Source organism: Dermacentor albipictus, chromosome 5 (genome assembly GCF_038994185.2).
Source record: "Dermacentor albipictus isolate Rhodes 1998 colony chromosome 5, USDA_Dalb.pri_finalv2, whole genome shotgun sequence".
NCBI classification, from domain to species: Eukaryota; Metazoa; Arthropoda; class Arachnida; order Ixodida; family Ixodidae; genus Dermacentor; species Dermacentor albipictus.
The window spans coordinates 95,785,133-95,802,175 of NC_091825.1; the positions used below are offsets into that span (position 1 = coordinate 95,785,133).

The 17,043-nt window shown below is 44.7% G+C and overlaps 1 protein-coding gene across 1 annotated transcript in view; it reads left to right on the forward strand.

Moving 5' to 3' along the window:
- The window catches only part of hd (humpty dumpty), a 36,893-nt gene that overhangs the window by 13,153 nt on the left and 6,697 nt on the right, over positions 1-17,043 (forward strand). Inside the window, exons 7-10 of the mRNA XM_065452271.1 lie at positions 8,705-9,074; positions 10,898-10,997; positions 12,666-12,767; positions 14,817-15,006. Of these exons, the coding sequence (XP_065308343.1) occupies positions 8,705-9,074; positions 10,898-10,997; positions 12,666-12,767; positions 14,817-15,006 (762 nt within the window). The remainder of the gene's footprint in view (positions 1-8,704; positions 9,075-10,897; positions 10,998-12,665; positions 12,768-14,816; positions 15,007-17,043) is intronic.

Genomic DNA, 17,043 nt, shown 5'->3' on the forward strand with positions numbered 1-17,043 from the left:
GGTAGCAATACAAATCACTTGTTTTCAAACCAGCGGCACCTCAGATAGAAAGCTTAGCTTCTTTATCCACAGTAGAGCATCACAGCACTCTAGACAAGAGTGACAGACTGTACCAATGCTGCCTTTTCGTTCACTCTCGAAAGAAGTCCCTGTGTTTTCTTCTTTGGTGGTCTTTTCTGTGGGTCTAGCCTCTGCTGACATTCAGGAGATGAGCTTGCACAGGTGTTTTGTGTAATGGCAGTGCACTTTTCTTTTGACCGTGTGTCTACACTGGTGGCTACGATGGTTCTATGCCTTGTCTCTTTTGGTATTGCCACCGCAATGACACTGTCGTGACCACTAGCAAAGTGTTTCTGCTACTGGTGTTGTGTTAATCTTGGGGATGGTACTTTGTGGCATTTGAGTGGGATGGTGCTGTTGCCTGAAAGAAGTGTGTATGCATCCAGCGCTATCATTTGATAAATCCAACAAAATCTTATTTACTTCAATAAAATGCACTAAATTTGGGGATGGTCTTAATTTCGAGGTGCGGTTTGGCTGCAGCCGCCAGACATTTAACGTTGCCTTGTGGCCACAATATGGTGGAAACAATGGAATTAACTTTTCAACTGAGCTACGAAGCAGATGGATTCAACTGTGCAACAGAAAGGCTGACAGTCTTAGGTGGAAAACGATGTAGCTTCAGGACACAGCGGGAAGCAGGAATGTCTGTGATGAGATCGTACAGGTGAGGGTGATAGTGGTTCAGAAACATTGTAGGCATCGCTCGGAACAAGCTCAGACACCTGTCTACTTCGACATGACAACAAACTGTAATAAAATGCATGTTCTTTTCTCAGTAGAATTCCTTTATTTGTTCTCCTTATGTTAGAAAAAAGTTTTCCTGACCTCAATTTCGGGGGCCATCCTAGATTTGGGCAAATGTGGTATCTTTGGTCTCCACACTGCAACATCATAGAAAAAGGTGCCTGCCATTGCCTACCATGCACTCACCTGTTCTGGTATACGTATGGCAGCTCCCTTTCAAAATCTATTATCATTTCACCATTATAAATAAATCAAGACTGAGTTGTGCACAATGATTGCAGTTACTTAGCGGAAAGAATAGGTGCTGTTTTGTTCTTGTGCACCTCTGTGCTAGTAATGTCATTTGTGGGGTCTCATACGCGCTCTTGGGACAAATGATTGCGACACGGTAGTGCAAACAATCACAATGGCATTTATTGCACCTTTTATATGTTAATGCCTGCTAGCTGAATTGCTATCCACAGATTATGCCGATGGGTACGCAAATGAATATCACTACTCCCTCCCCCCCCTACCCATGCTGGACACCGCCTGGTCGTTCACGTCTTCGCTAACCTGCCATTAGGCAGTGTTAGCAGCGCAACACTCGCACCATCTCGTAATATGTTGCTACCACACCGACCACTGCCGGCACTTAGCTATGGGGAGAAGCCGGATTACAGGAGACGCAAGAACTATGTGGGCAAAACATCGGGGGATGCGTGAGAGTCTAGCATTGCCACCCAGTTGCTCATCTGAAGAATGTCTTTGTGCAGTGACGTGTCTTGAATGCAGTGTGCATGCATCAGCACATCGCGTTATCGGTGTGCTGATTATTGGCAGGGCATTATTAAAGATCTTTTTAAGCCGCTCTAAGCCTAATGACTGTTATTTTTTGACTGAACAAATTTTTCTGACTAGTTTTCAATCCCCGTGAGGTCTGGAAAATTGGTCCGTGACTGTACAGTTGTCGTTATGCCATTGTCCTCACACACTCATCTGATTCTCCAATACGTTTGCCATGCCATCGTCGTCATACAGATGTTGTCATGCATTTGTTGTAATACTCTGGTCGTAATGCCGTCGCAGTTGTTCCATCATCATTATTCCCACTTTATAATCAGACTCTTGTCATGTAGTCGTCACGCTGTTGTTATCATTGCAGCGGCATCATACAGTCGATATCATGCACCCATTGTCATAGCGTATTTACCATGTCATCTCTGTCATTTGAGCTTCGTTCTCCTGTTGTCGTCGTCATACACTTGTCGTCATCTAATCGGCCTCATGTTGGCAACGACGCACTTTCGTCATTTCATCGTCATTATTCAAGAATGGTCATTCAATTGTTGTCATGTCGTTATCGTCATAATGCCTTTGTTCTGTCGACACCATTGCTTCTTAGTTTATAGTCTTCGTTGAATTGTCGTCATACAGTTGACCTCATACCACCACGATCAGGGGCGACCTCGGCAACCAAGGGGCATAGCAGCATGGGAGGATGCTGGGTTATGTCACACATAGCCAAAGCAACGGAAGTCTGAGAATGAGAACTGCAGCTGTTCAACAAGTTTGACTTCAGAGATACATTACCATAGACAGTCATTGGGAGATGAGTTCTGCCGAAATGTTTTTTCTGGTAAGGTGCAAGAACACAGAGTACTTATTTTTTTATGCCCATAATGTCAAGCAAATTACTGGGGAAACCATGCATCGCCTAACAGGCTTGTTATACAAGCTGAGAAAAGGAAGTAACTAAATGGAAATAACTTGCGAGATCAATTTCTGTGTACAGACACACATCTACAAAATATTAATCGCTAGTGTAGCTTGAAACATATTTTAACTTAAATTTATGCTGACACTAAAGAGGAAAATGATTTCTTCTGCATCAGTAAATCACCTTTCTAGGACACCAAAATGCCACTCTTACCATAAGACGCTTGGTAACCAGAAAAAGTGCAAGAACGAAAGACTGGTGGCAACGCCTCCTTGAGGTTCCCGCACCTGGTTGTTGTGACGTCATGGATTTTGATGGCATCTTGTAGGAACGACATAATTATACATCGGTACCGATTGTCTACATAGTGTTCTAAAGGAACCAAGTATTAAACATGGCAAGTTTCTCGTACCTTTACTCGGCCAACGCGGCGCAAATGCGAAAACATAGTTAGGAATCCCTGACGTAGCTACATCGGGGTTTTGGCGCGAAATTCAAATACCGATACTTCGACCTTCATTTTCTTATCTAATAATCAAACTATTATTTTGAAATGACTGCCCGCAGGGTTCTCAAACGATGCTTTATTTGTCTAAACTGATTTATTGTTTCCCTTTAGTGTCCCTTTAAAGCATGTCCGGGCAGTCGACCACAATGTGCAGCATCCCACTGCATCGACATCGTGGCATGTCTTGCAAAAATTTGGGGCCTAAACAACTTTACGTCACGGGCAAGTTCGCGTACCCTGCACCAAACAGGCTGTGATGCTTACGCTTTTGCTCGTCCCGAGACTGGGACAGCGGTGCTGGGCAGCTACGCAAGCTGTGCTGCCAATCTTCAACTGGCGCTCATGATGCGAAGTTGTCAACCATGTTGTGCTCGTGCATTTTAACACAATAGCATTAAGAAGCCCGTGTCGCAAAAAATCCGGCGGCTAGCATCTGGCGGCGGATGTTGTTTCGGCAAAAAGATTTTGAACCACACATACGTAGGCTGTTCATGTGACGCAAGGAATTCACTGAACTAAGTGGATTTTTCAATCAACAATACGTGGAAAAGTCGTTAACTACGACTTACACACAACCTACAAACATGATAGCTCTCACTTTGTAATTTGAATATGTGAGAAAACTTCATTCTGTTATGCGAAAACTCAAACAAGCCCCTTTGCCAGCTTTTCTGCAATGCACAGACCGCAGACGGCGTTCACCATTTGCGCACGCCAGTGTAGAAATACCTCATAGTCCACGGAGCAGCGCACCTGCTTCCTTGAAACGCTTCCAGATGGTGCTCGCCTCCGCCGCATCGCTGCCCACGCAAGAGGCCGCGTTTCGACCAGAAAGCCTGCTTTCATGCACAGCGTTCGCCGTGCGAGTTTATCATACAAGTATCATTCTCTTCCGTTTTATAACCTAATGAAATTATCATTTTAATACGAGTAGTTGAGTACTAGTGACAAATTATGATGAGGAGTGGCTTCGTCATCGGGCTGGTACCGGAACATCTCTGGGGGAGTGGTCTCAAATCGTGTAATGCATTTACCGCAATTTTTCGGTTACTAATGCTCTGTTCGTGATTATATTGATGCCTTAGACATTCTAGAGCATTGCTTTATCGCTTTAACTTGACTTCATAGTAACCTTTAGTGTCCCTTTAAGTGTTCTCCAAATTTTTTCACCTAATATAGGCGTTAAAAAAAGAGATTTGTGAGCTTACCTTTGCACTGTTTAATGAAATTTTGCAGAAATATCATTTTATGTATGGTTATAGCACTTGGCACTCTTACTTGTGGGATTTTTAAGAAAAAGCTAAGTTGCTTCCGTCCATGGGGAAGCCAGCTGCTTCCAAGGCGGCACTAGCATAGGCTTGTGTCGCCGCCTGTCAGAAGCTGAAGAAATCAAATCAGCCATTCTGGTAGGGTAGGGTTGCCACGTGGGAAGGATGGTTGGTTTGAAGATGCCTACGTCAAAAAGTGATTGGCCACGTCTAGTATGGCGACAACTCTCGCCTGCAGAATATTGTACGCCGCTGAACAACGAAAGGAGGAGCACAAAGAGGACGGCGCATTGCACGTGGCACTGCATACGTAGGTGAAGGCAAACAACTGGTAACACAAATCTTGTGTGCCAGCGTGTGCATCACAGGTTTGTGTGATCATGTCACCAGCTGTGTTTACGAAGCCCCGCATGACGTTATGACCCTCTCGTTGTTCTCTTAAATGTAAATGTGGACTGGTCGCTATAAACAACGCTCCAAAGAATTGCCTGTTGCATGCTGAAACAAATGAGGTTCCATGACATGACTGGGTCATTAGCTACTTGTGACGACAGAAAGATCCAAAATTTTTTTGTTAGTACTCCTTTAAGTTCTTGGCTGTGACAGCAAACAGTCGGCATCTATTTCAGGTCTGTAGTGAACATAGGAAGTCAACTGGTGGGTAGGGCTCTACCTTGTGCAACCTGGTCCACTCAAAAGTCGTTTTTTACAGTCGCACCGAAGTTGCGTTGGACACGAAAATACTTTCATTATATGCGATATTCATTACAGTCGAACCCACTTATAACAATGTGTTGGTTATAACGACCACATTTTTCCGATTTTCCATCCATGCCTATTGAAGCCGTAAACTGGATCACTCGCTCTCAAGTCGCGCTTCCAGGGACGAGGCACACAACATAAACTGCATGGCACGGGGCATGCAGTGCTGCAACATCAACTGCGACGACAGTGGCACTCTTGTTTTTGTGCAGTTGTCCATGCAGCACCCCTCACATTATGCCCATTTCAACGATGTATGTCTTTTATGGGAATGGCTGCTCAAGCGTTCCTGTTATTGCTGTTGACATCTTCGCAGCCCAAGTCGGCGAGAACGCTTGCACCACAGGCTGCCACATCCCAGTGTGGCAAAGGTTCGGTAGTTACGTCGCCGTTATCAAGATATCGCGGTTTTACGATGCTTCATTTATGTGTTGCCAATTAACGGTAACGGTTTGCAGTGACGTTCTGGTACCTTTCGAATATAGAATTTCTTTTCACCCGAAGTGACATTGTCACAGCTTGTCATCCATTCGCCATCGGCGCGAAGTCGTCAATGGGGTATACAAGCTGGTTGGTTGTTCCGTACTCGAGCGAACACAGCCACGGAGTCAGTCGGGAGACAGAGAGAAAAAAAATATTTATCGACTGACAATGACACAAAGATAAAAAGAAACACAAGAACACTAACACACATGCACTTAATCTAGATCAATGATGAATACAAAAGAAATGCAACAAGCAATTAACAGTGGATATTAAAATTAACGCTACAAAAGAATACACTTAACGGTTGTCCATTAAACAGAGTTCAAAAGAAAACAAATGATGGCATATGCATGGCTGAGCAGCAGCAGCAATTCCAAAAAGCGTGGAGTCGACGGCAGAGCTTTCCTGAAGAACACTGGCAAGCTGATCTCGTTGCAGTGGATGTGATTGCTGGGCTGGGTTTCCCGGGAGTCTAGGTCTGACGTCTTCCCTCGAACAGGTTGAGCTAACTTGAGCGGAACTACTGTGCACTTCGTTACAGAATTTGGTTTGTCGTCTCTTACACCAACTAGTAACTTGCAGTTCAGATGCGGCTAGGCGGCCTAGGCGATACTGGACGGCACTAGCTCCTTGACGCTTCTCATCAGATTGTAGGCTCAGCTTCTAAACTCTAGACTGTCTAGCTCGGTCTCAAACCTGCGTTTAAATAACTTCTCCTTTCCCTAGTGCCCTGGGTTGGAGGACGGCAGATATTGGTGATGATCCACTCAAGTTTATTCAATTGTATACTGGCTCCTCCCAAGGTCTTGGACGCACCCCTTTTAATTAGGGGCGAGGGAACGGGTGCTTCCCCCCTGTTGATAGTTTGTGCGCGCGTATTGCACCACGCATGCACACTCTTGAGTCCATGGCGGGCCTCTATTGTTCGTTCATAAACATAGGAGAAACGACAGCAGCTGGCCATATGGCGCTGTCGGCACACATACTCTGTCAGCAATTCGTGGACACGGGGTTGCACAGAGACATCACACATTGTAAGTACTTCGTGGGCACAGGATCACACGGACACACCATACTTCGGAGTATTTGCACCCCCGCCTTCTTAGTAAAGTTCTCAATGCACGCACGGGGCAGAGAATACACAGGGGTTTCAACAAAAAACCGTCGGGACATCACGGTTGTGCCAACGACCAAAACGCAATAATCCCTAAACCTGCTTTCGACCCTTTTTGGCCGCTTGCTCCAGTGGCCAGCAATAACCGTCTTGCTCGTCGGTTCCTATTACTACGACCCTTTGGTACCCATTGATCTTTGCTTGGCTGAATCGAATAATGGCGCACCGGGACATATATAGATAACGTAATTTTATGGCTCTTGCGTGGCTGATGGGCAGTTGTAATGCTGAGACTGCAATGTCTGAGACCTTTACAGGATGGCGGCATGCTGTAGTAGTTTCTAAATTTTATGCTTCCAGCCAAGTAGAACGCTTCACTCTCTTGTGCAGAACACAGTCATGTCCCGCTGGTAGTAAAATATATCACAAGCTCTCAAATAAAAAATCGCAGTTGTACTTGCAGTTTTGAAATGGCAGGTGGAACTCGGTGCCGTTGCGAAAGAGCTGTACAATGCTACGTTTCATTCTTTAAATGGACATTCCTAACGAAAATTTTCAGCTAGGTGCTAGAATGCACCGGGTGCAAAAATAACACTGGAAAAGTGGTTTTTGGGCCAAAGTGCGGCCGAATTGTAACTGCTGATGCCAGCTCCAGTGCGGTTAATTTTTTAGCGTTCTTAAGGGCGAGTCCATATATAACGAACTACTCGTATAACAACCATTTTTGCGGTACTATTGAGTTTTTTTATAAATGGGTTTGACTGTATGAGCATACTCAGATATCGGAAGAAAAAGATCGCAATCAGGTCTTTGCAAAAGAAACGCAATTAGGGCGCCTCTGATTGGTGAGCTAAGGGTTTCCTTCAGATTTTGATGACGTGTCAGCATGTTACCATGGCAACACAAGGCATTGGAACAATAAATCTGGCTTATCAAATAGAACAAATAGTTCGGCTTATCAAAATTGCCTTCCCCCTCCCCTCCCCCCCCCAAAAAAAGTGGCAACATACCAGCTGTGCCCAAATATCTGTTACTTCAGAACAGTGCATGAAGCCTTACAATGAGAAGATAATTACAAAAAGAGGAATTATTTGGCTCTGCACAATGGAAAACAGAGGCTTCAAACCCTTTTGTTCGGTTTAGTCCAATCTGTGATGGTTGCTTGCCAGTGCCATGCAAATCGGCATTCCATCATAAATGAAGACATCTCACCTTACGAACTTAAATATCAACACTGGTGAAATCGCCACTGCGAAAATTTGACTTAACTGAAGAGTACCTAAATGCGACGCGGTTCGTAATAGGCAAGTTGATTTTTAAAAGCTCTTCAGGTTTTCTTTTTTGTAGTACATGTACCCTTTTTGGGATACATATGCATTTTATTACAATGGTTTACCTTTAGATGCAGGACACAAGCTGCAACAAATGTTGAACAGCATTAAAATGGTAAACAGCACATTGTTTTTGAGTGACAGTGACAAGCGACATTTGCAGGCTTTGATGTCGCCGATTTTACCTGGTATAGAAACTTGTCTGACTAAACCAGCATGAAGCAAGTATCCCTTTGTCGTCCTTTGACGATCCGAAGATTTCTGAGTGTTTTCGGAGGCAGAAGAGTGAACATTTTCCTGAACAAAATTTTTCATACAATTTGGCACCTTTTGTGAAATTGTGAAGCAAGCCCAAATTCGTAAACTTGGGAGTGTTGGCAGGTATGCACTTGTGTATCTGTGCAGCATGTGTATTAAATTATGGCAACCATTTTCACTGCCTTTTCATCAGTTTTACACATTTCTTAAGGTATGTCACTCAGGGTAGTGGTTTAGTGGCATTTGGCGTCCCGCTGCTGAGCTTCAGGTTAGGTTTGATTTTTGGCCATCATAGCCGCATTGCAATGAGAATGGTATGCAAAAGTGCATTGCACACTCGTCAAAGCGACCCAGATGGTCAAAAGTAACATGATGTCCTTCACTGCGAGCTTGTTGCTTGTTAGGCTAATTAATCTGCTCTCATAGTGCCTCCAACCAACGCTGCACTGTCTCCCATTTCTTTTGGTGCAGCGAGGGAGCCTGGACAGTAGCCCACAGGCACGTTTCCACCAGCACTGCCTCGTGTGGCTGCACCCGCACCTGCCCTGGCTGCGTCTGTTTCCCCGCTACGGGGTGATGACCAATGCGTCAGTGTCCAAGGAGGCGACCTCCCTGTTTGCCGACCCCGCCAGCCCCGCCCGGGTGGCCCTGCAGGGGGACTGGGCGCAGGGCTTCCGCTCCCTGTACCAGCTTCTGCGCGCCCGCCAGTGCCCCTACTTCTACGTCTGCGCGCCCACGTTCACTGTCCTGTTCCGGGCTGCGGGGGTGGCTGGCCTGGCAGACCTGCATGCCCTGCTGACGCCCACTACACGAGGCCTAAGACAGGCACTTCGTGACGAAGGTAGGTCATGATGATGGAATCGTGCTTGCAGAGAGTACACAGAACGCTAACATTATTGCTGTTTAGGATTTGTTGGGTTACTCTCATTTCATATGTCGCAGGCATTCGCCACCAAAAGGGTAGTAGTGCATCACATATCAAAGAAAGATAAAAGCGACATGTACTTGGACGTTAAATTATGTCTCGTACTTTTATGAAGTAGTTTACTTGCGCAAATACATTCTTATTTAGCCCTGGAAGGCACCTCATGTTATGTTCGTGTTTGGGGCATGTATAATCGTAATACAGGACTTCAGGTTGGGCTAACATGAAAAAGCTGTAATCGAGAACCTCGTTATATTGAAGTTTAACTGTAATACAGTGCTCTTGTGAAGTGTCTTTTCTGCTACAGTACATTAGGTACTATTACTATTCCGCTGAATTTAGAGCACAGTAAAATAAATTGCAGGAACTATCGATGATTATTGTTAATGTGAGCAAATAGCCTGAATGAGTGAAGGAGTGAGTGTGCAAATGAACTAACATTTTCTATGCTGAGTCTGACCACCAAAGAACCATCAGAATGAGCAAAGAGGCAAAGAAAGCTACTCACGTAAAAAAGATTGGGGCTTCAGCCAATCACGTGTGTTATTGCCTCGTGGTGTTCAATAGTTCACAAGAGTGCTGATGGTGTTTTTACTCCTGTGTATCTTGTCATTCTGCGTTTTTTAAATAAATTTCAATTCTGGGACCTGGCGAATGTTGCATTCATAGCAGTAAAACACGTTGTGGGGCTAGTTGGTGCATAGCTTTTAATAGGTGAAGTGCCAATAGTGACGGCACACAAGAAGGAATACAGACAGGACAAGGCGCTACTTGCAACTGTTTATTGAAGTCACAGGTGGCTGATTATTAACGCCTGCGGGAACATAAGCTTTCATTGAAAAATGGATATGGTTCAAACTTGCCGCTTCATTCCAAGGCCTGCGGGAATGAGAATAAACAAGTATGTCAAGCAAGGCCTCATGATACAACAATCATGTTTAAAAGTTAAGATTCTGTGGTGTGTGAATTGTTGGAGGCCAACGAGATTAAGAAAAGAGGGGACAACTGTGTCGGCACCCCGTCTCTGAATATATACACGAATGAAAGCATGTTTTTACACAAGCTTTAGATTTAAATTAAGCGTGATTCCCTTCATATATATCTTCCGTGTTCTCGCATGTGCACATTCACATATTCAGTGTCCCTCTTTTTTCGTTCCCCTCTCCTCATGGCTATATAATCAGCCACCTGTGACTTCAGTAAACAGTTGCAAGTAGCGCCTTGTCCTGTCTGTATTCCTTCTTGTGTGCCGTCACTATTGGCGCTTCACCTATTGATTGCATTCATAGGTCAGCCGATTAAGTGAATACTCGCTCATCAACGTTTTCTTGGGCTATGTACTCACACATGTGCACTCCCCCGCATTCATCATGCTCACCGGCACCCACTCACACTCATGCCTCCATCCATTCACACTCGCGAACAGTCGCCCACGTTCATACTTGCGCCTACTCAAAATGGCCGTCTTAGACTTTAGCTCATGCACTGAATTCTGTTCATATCATGTCCACAAATGCACCCTTTGTCACTGTCTATCTCACGCCTGTGAAACGAGTGTGGTGCGAGTATAAGTGAATGTAATTGGGGATATGCCGACCTATGGTTTCATTTGTGACTGATGTTATGTGATCTACCGCATGCATTGAAACTTTGTCTCTCACTTGTCCTTTCAAAGGAGAAAGGCTGATGGCTGCACTGTTCTCACTTAGTGTTCTGGTTCTTGCTTCTCTCTCTCCCAGGGATTACATTCAGCATGCCTCTCTGCACCAGCCAAGAGCAGATGGACGAGACAGTAGATGGTGCATCACAGTCCCCACCTTCCGAAGCCAAGAGCGACGGGTGAGTGATTGGCCTGTATCTTGATGCAGATGGTGTTGCTCCCTCCAAAATTAATGATACAGTCCCATTTAAAACGAATTCAATAACCCCACAAAAAGTGGTGTTCTATCAGTAGCTTGTCATACGTGAACTTGCCCTTCAAAATGCACAAAAATTACTGGCCCTGAAGCTGACATAGGCAGCTACGATTCGACACAAATTTAGTACCAAAAATTTGAATTTCGGTACTATACCGCGCAACTGCTATCCTTACTTCGTGTAGCTGTGTGATTTGCCATCGAAAGTCATGCTTTGTCTTTCGCAGTGGAACTGACTTTTTATCTGCGTATACTACTTCATTGCACTTCTGTGTTCTGAATATATTTGTTTTATAATTGTCTGTGTTCATCGCCTCATTTTTATGTTAATCTCATAATTAGTGCCATGGTAAAGGCCCTAGGCTCCTTCATGGTCACTTATACCACTCGAAAGATTTCAAGTAAAGACCTCCAGACTAATACCAATTCATCTGAACATGTTATTTTGCTCACTTTTCTCTTAACATAGTAGAAATGTAGAAGTTATGGCACACTTAACCCTTTGAGGGTCGAATTATTTTGAAAAAAACTTTCCCGGGTGGTCAAATTATTTTATTGCGGATATTGAATGTAGAAGATGTATAAAGTCGGGAATAAATAGTAAAAAAAATTAGGGAACAGTATTTTGGTGTTGGCATCACTCAGAACTGCAATATGTTCAATAGTATTTTAGAGTGTGGTACTCCTTGAAAAACGAGTCTCCGCGCAGCCGCAGAGAGCGAGAATACCTCATGAGCGGCGGTGATAAACGAGCTAAGAGCCGTGCCACTCAAGATAGAAATCAACTTCCGCCGCCCCTGCGATAGCGTGCCGACAAAGATAAAAATAACGTTTCGCGCGCCTCCGTTGCGGCGGAACCAAAACCGCGAAAGCGCGTTGCCGCCGAGAGCGAGAATATCTCGCGAGCAGCGGTTATAAACAAGCAAAGAGCAGCGCCAATCAAGATAGAAATCAACTTCCACAGCATTTGCAAGAGAGTGCCGACAAAGAGAGTTTTGCGCGCCTCCGTTGCGATCACGCGGCGAAACCGAAACCGCAAAAGGGGTGTGGCCGCAGTCTGTGCGACGCGCTGAAGCTTGAAGTCAGTGCTGTTTATCTCCCCAAGAAGGTAGCACAAATTTCAAACGCTTCTTGTAAGACCTAAGAGGTGGCAGCACCTCCCAGTAAGTGTGCATCGTCATTATGGCGCGAAATTTCAAACGGAGGGTCGAAACCGTACCCGTACGGCAAAGACCTTGCGGGACAGAAAACCGCTGCCGTACATGTACGGCGAAAACCGTCAAAGGGTTAATATTGACAATGTGCTTCTTTCAAAGCAGATAGCCCTGTGCAAGTTGCTCTATCAATAAATACTAACTCTGACGTGTGTAAAATTTAAATGCACACAAGCTGGAACCCTCCTTTTGTTGTATTTACGGCCACTAGTGCACGTACGCGATTTATTCTGCAGAAAGTAGATTGCAGCTGAAGCACGTTTAGCAGTAGGGTATACAAAGGTGAAGTGAGGCACGGTAGTTTAATCTGTGTGTTGCTGACATTTACTTTGTTTGCGGTTACCTTTTGTGCTGATGGTACCCATCCCATTTTGCAGTCAAGACGAGAACGTAGCAGAAGAGGAAACAGTGACCTGGTTGGAAAGCTTGGGCCTCAGCCAAGCAGACTTTCCTTCTCTCAACACGACACGGAACAAAATGTATCCTTTCAAGGGTCTTTATTGAGATGGCAATTATATGGTACTTGAAATGCATTCATGGCGTCATCCCTGTCGCCGTGCTGTCATAGTATTGACGGGGCATGCATGACTCGCTTTTGGAGGTTTAGAAGGTTTACAGACCTGCGAGCAGGTGCACGATGTGTTTGGCTGCAAGAACTGTGAAGCCAAGTAGATGCACTGATGTGCTCTGCAGTGGAGTGAATCCTGAATTCGCCTTCTGCTGCTGGTGCGAGCGCTGTGAGCACGCACACTAACGTTCCTGCTGCGCAACTGTTTTCATACGTGGTCTCAAGGGAGAGAACAGTACGCTTCCAACTACCGATGAAGACAGTCTTCCTTTGGCCTCATCTTGTGCACCATCAAGGGTGGATGTGTTACATACTTCAAACTGCAGATGTTGCATAGTGTGTAAGATCAAAGGCAGGACAGGGCCCAATGAGGTAGCACACGAGGGTTTATTGGCCAGTTGCCTGCTCCTGAGCACATGTGCTACATTGATGCTGCACATGAATGCTGTGCCAATCGGTGCTGACTAGAATTTGTTGCTCCATACTACTCCCAAACGATCTTTTTTTACCTATATTGCGCCATTGCTGTGTGCTGATATACTGTATTTAGTACTCGAATCTAAGCCAGCCCTGATTCTAAGCTGACCCCCAAAAGTCCGAAGCCAGGAATAAAAGAAATGGAAAAAGAAAGGAAAAAAAAACCCTACTTCAAACATAGGTGGAACAAAAAAGGGAGGACAGTGTTCACAAAATGAAAACCGTATTTATTGAATATGAGCATGCAGATCTTATTCTACGTCATCGCTCTTGTGGTCTGATAAATCTCATCCTCGTTGCGGTGCACATGAAAAGCATCTCCCGTTGGCCCCCTCCAACGACTGACGCTCTTCTCATTGATGCTAAAGTCCAGCCCGGCTTGAACGTTTGAGGTTGCCTCTGCAGCTAGCACAACTTTCATTTGAAAGCGGCACTGTAATGGCATCGTCTGTTGGTGCTATGCTGCACGCCGATACAACACAGGCACAGAGGTCAAAATGGCGACGTCGCTCACATACTTGAGCTGGCTACTGGTACGGCTAGTAGCAGTTGTGATATTGATTTGTTTAGATGGTGCTAGCTATCCACCATATTTCTTAATTTCGATTGAAAACTGGGGCTCTTTTTAGTAAATCATTGAATCTAAGCCGACCCTATAGTCTGGTATATGATTATTTGAAAAAAAGCTTTCGGCCTAGATTTCAATAAATACGGTAATTTCAGCAGTGTAAAAGTTGGGAAGCTCCTATGCTGTATAAGATAGAGCATGGTGCCGCTGCATTCATAGGGTGCGTTCATTCATGACATTACATCCAGTGGTACAGAAGAAAATGAGTTATAACCCTGAACAATGGGACGTGACTGAGACAGACAGTGTTTCGTCTGTCTATGGCAAATCAGCAAGGTGAAGAAGATTAAAGGGAAAAAATTGGCATCCACCCGACTTTAAGCACGAAGCTACAAAGCAAACCTATACAGGTTTATCAGAAAGAAAACCTCGTAGTCTTGCTTCGCTATCGGCTAGCCTCCTGCTTAGCTCAGATGGTAGAACGACCGCCCCTGAAAGGCGTTGGTCCTGTGTTCGAGTTCTGGACCAAGACAAATTATTCTCCAGCTGCAAGGCGTTCTTTCTGAGAAACCGTGCTTTCTGTGATAGCGTACGTACGTAAGAGATCCAGCACTGTTTATGTACAATGCATGCTCAGTGTGGAGTACGCATCGCAAACGCTAACTGCTTGCATACGCTTCCATACGCTATACTAAAACGGTCTATTGTGTTGCGAATGAGTGGCTCAGGAGTAAATGGGAAAGCATGAGGGCACGGATGTGGATGACGAATACAAGCTCATCTGGTGAGCTGTTTTGAGAGCTAGTCTCTCCTTGACAGCTGGCATTACTTTGTTAATGTGTTGCACCAACCAGGCTTGATATTTGCTGGCGTTTTCACGTTCACAATAGCCTTTCCTTGACGACTGTCAACCAGGCTGGATGAAAGCAGGGATGACCGCAGACCTAGGTCGCTGGTCTTTGTCGAGAGGGGAGAGACGCTGGCCCTGTTCAACTTCCTTCTCAACAGCCGAGCCTGTGTCTGCCCCACGGGGCCCCTGGCCGGTGTGCCACCAACGCTCATCTCCCCTGTGGCCTTCCATGGAGCCAGTTTGCGCTCGCTCAAGGTAATTTGTGTGCAGCAACTCAGTCTGATTCAATGCATTGTGACAGATCCTGCTATGGTAACTTCGGTGTTCTGCTGCTAAAAATGAGGTTGTCGGTTCGGTTCTTGGTGGCAGCTGCATTCTGATTTTCTTCAGTTTAGGTGCGCACTAAAGGGACTCTAAACAGAAATATAAGTTGAGCTGTATTAGTGAATTGTGTTCCCATTGCTGGGAAGGGCACTCTCACCATCAGAGGAAGGTGCATAAGCCTGAAAAGACACAATGATGAAAGACTGGTGGGGACGCACCGCCTTGAGGTTTCTGCACCAGCTTGCTGTGATGTAATGCAATTATATATGGCGTCTGCTCTTGTCTAACCACCTGCTTAGCGGTAAAGAAGCACTACGTTACATTCTGAATTAACGAAAGACTCGAGGGCTTATAGCAAGTTTCAAGGACTTTGACTACATGATAGTAGCGTAAACGCTAGAGAATATTTTAAATTCGTGACGTTACACTAACATCCCTGTGCTGGGGTTTCGGTATGAAATTCAAGATCTAGAAATTTGGGCTTTGTTTATTCTTCTAGTAATCGATCAATTTCTGTCAGCACAGCTATTGAGAATAGAATTTCGGAAGAATACATTATCAATCTAAACTGATTTAGTGTTCCTATTTAGTGTCCCTTTATAAGGAAACCCAGCTGGTCAAAATTGCTTCAGGCTATCAAGTGATTGAAATTAAGAAGAAGCTTCACTCGGGGCCTCCTATCTAAATACAAGGGCGAATCAGAATGTCTTTGCCCCTATTTTTTATTAACCAGGATAAGGTACATACAGGTAATTACAAATATAGGTACTATTCTACGTACCTTACACTATCTTTCCACGTAGTCCCCACACTGGCTCAGACATTTGTCCCATTGCAGAACTAAATTTGAGATGCCCCTGTGGTAGAATTTGTGATGCATGTGGCCTCCCCGAATGCTCATTGTCATCCAAGTCTTCATAGACTTTTGCAAACTCCCAACACCAACACCTCACACTTCTCAAAATTAGGTACCTTTCCTCATACGTGGGCTGAATTTCCCTGCGGATTTTGATGGGCGTTCGTCCCTTGTGTCATAGAAAACGAATTGCACTTTGTTGCTCTACGCATGGATGTGTGTAACACAGTTGTCATCTTCAACAACTGACAGCAGCACCATGCCGAAGAGCTACCGGCAGATAATGCTGGGCCAGTTGAACAAAGGTTCACCGCTGGGAATGGATATTTTGACTTCGAATTTACAAAAGCAGAGGCAAAGACTTTCTGGCTCACCCTTGTACATGGGAAAGGAGAAATCTTTTTTCTCAGCAAACGCTGCACTGAATTTGATCAGGTTTGCTCCGTTTAAAAGAAAAAGTTAAACTCTAACGACTTAGTTTTCGATTTTGGTCATCAATTATTTTATAAAAAATATACAGCATCGAACATTTTCAGAAAATGAGACTTATGAGACTACCATGTTTACAGCTCTGTAATTCGGCAATGAAAAATGATATTGCAATTCTGTAAATGGGACCTAATAGTATATCTAAGGCAGATAAAATTGATATATTATACATGGCTCTCAAATAGACCACTAATTCGTGAGTAGAACTTTTGCAAAACCCGCTGTAGTTGCTCAGTGGCTATGGTGTTGGGCTGCTGAGCATAAGGTCGCGGGATCAAATCCCGGCCGCGGCGGCCGCATTTCGATGGAGGCAAAATGCAAAAACACCCGTGTACTTTGACTTAGGTGCATGTTAAAGAACCCCAGGGGGTCAAAATTTCCGGAGTCCTCTACTACGGCATGCCTCGTAATCAGAAAGTGGTTTTGGCACCTAAAACCCCATAATTTTTTTTTTTAACTTTTGTGAACCCTTTGTAAACAATGTAACGAGTTCACGTACAGTACAAATTCACATATCAAATTTGTCTGCTTTGGATGCTCTAATGGATGCAGTTTACAAAACTGCGATATCTGTTCTAGGTGCTGAACTACGAAATTGTAAACTTTGTGCTTCCGTTTTTTTT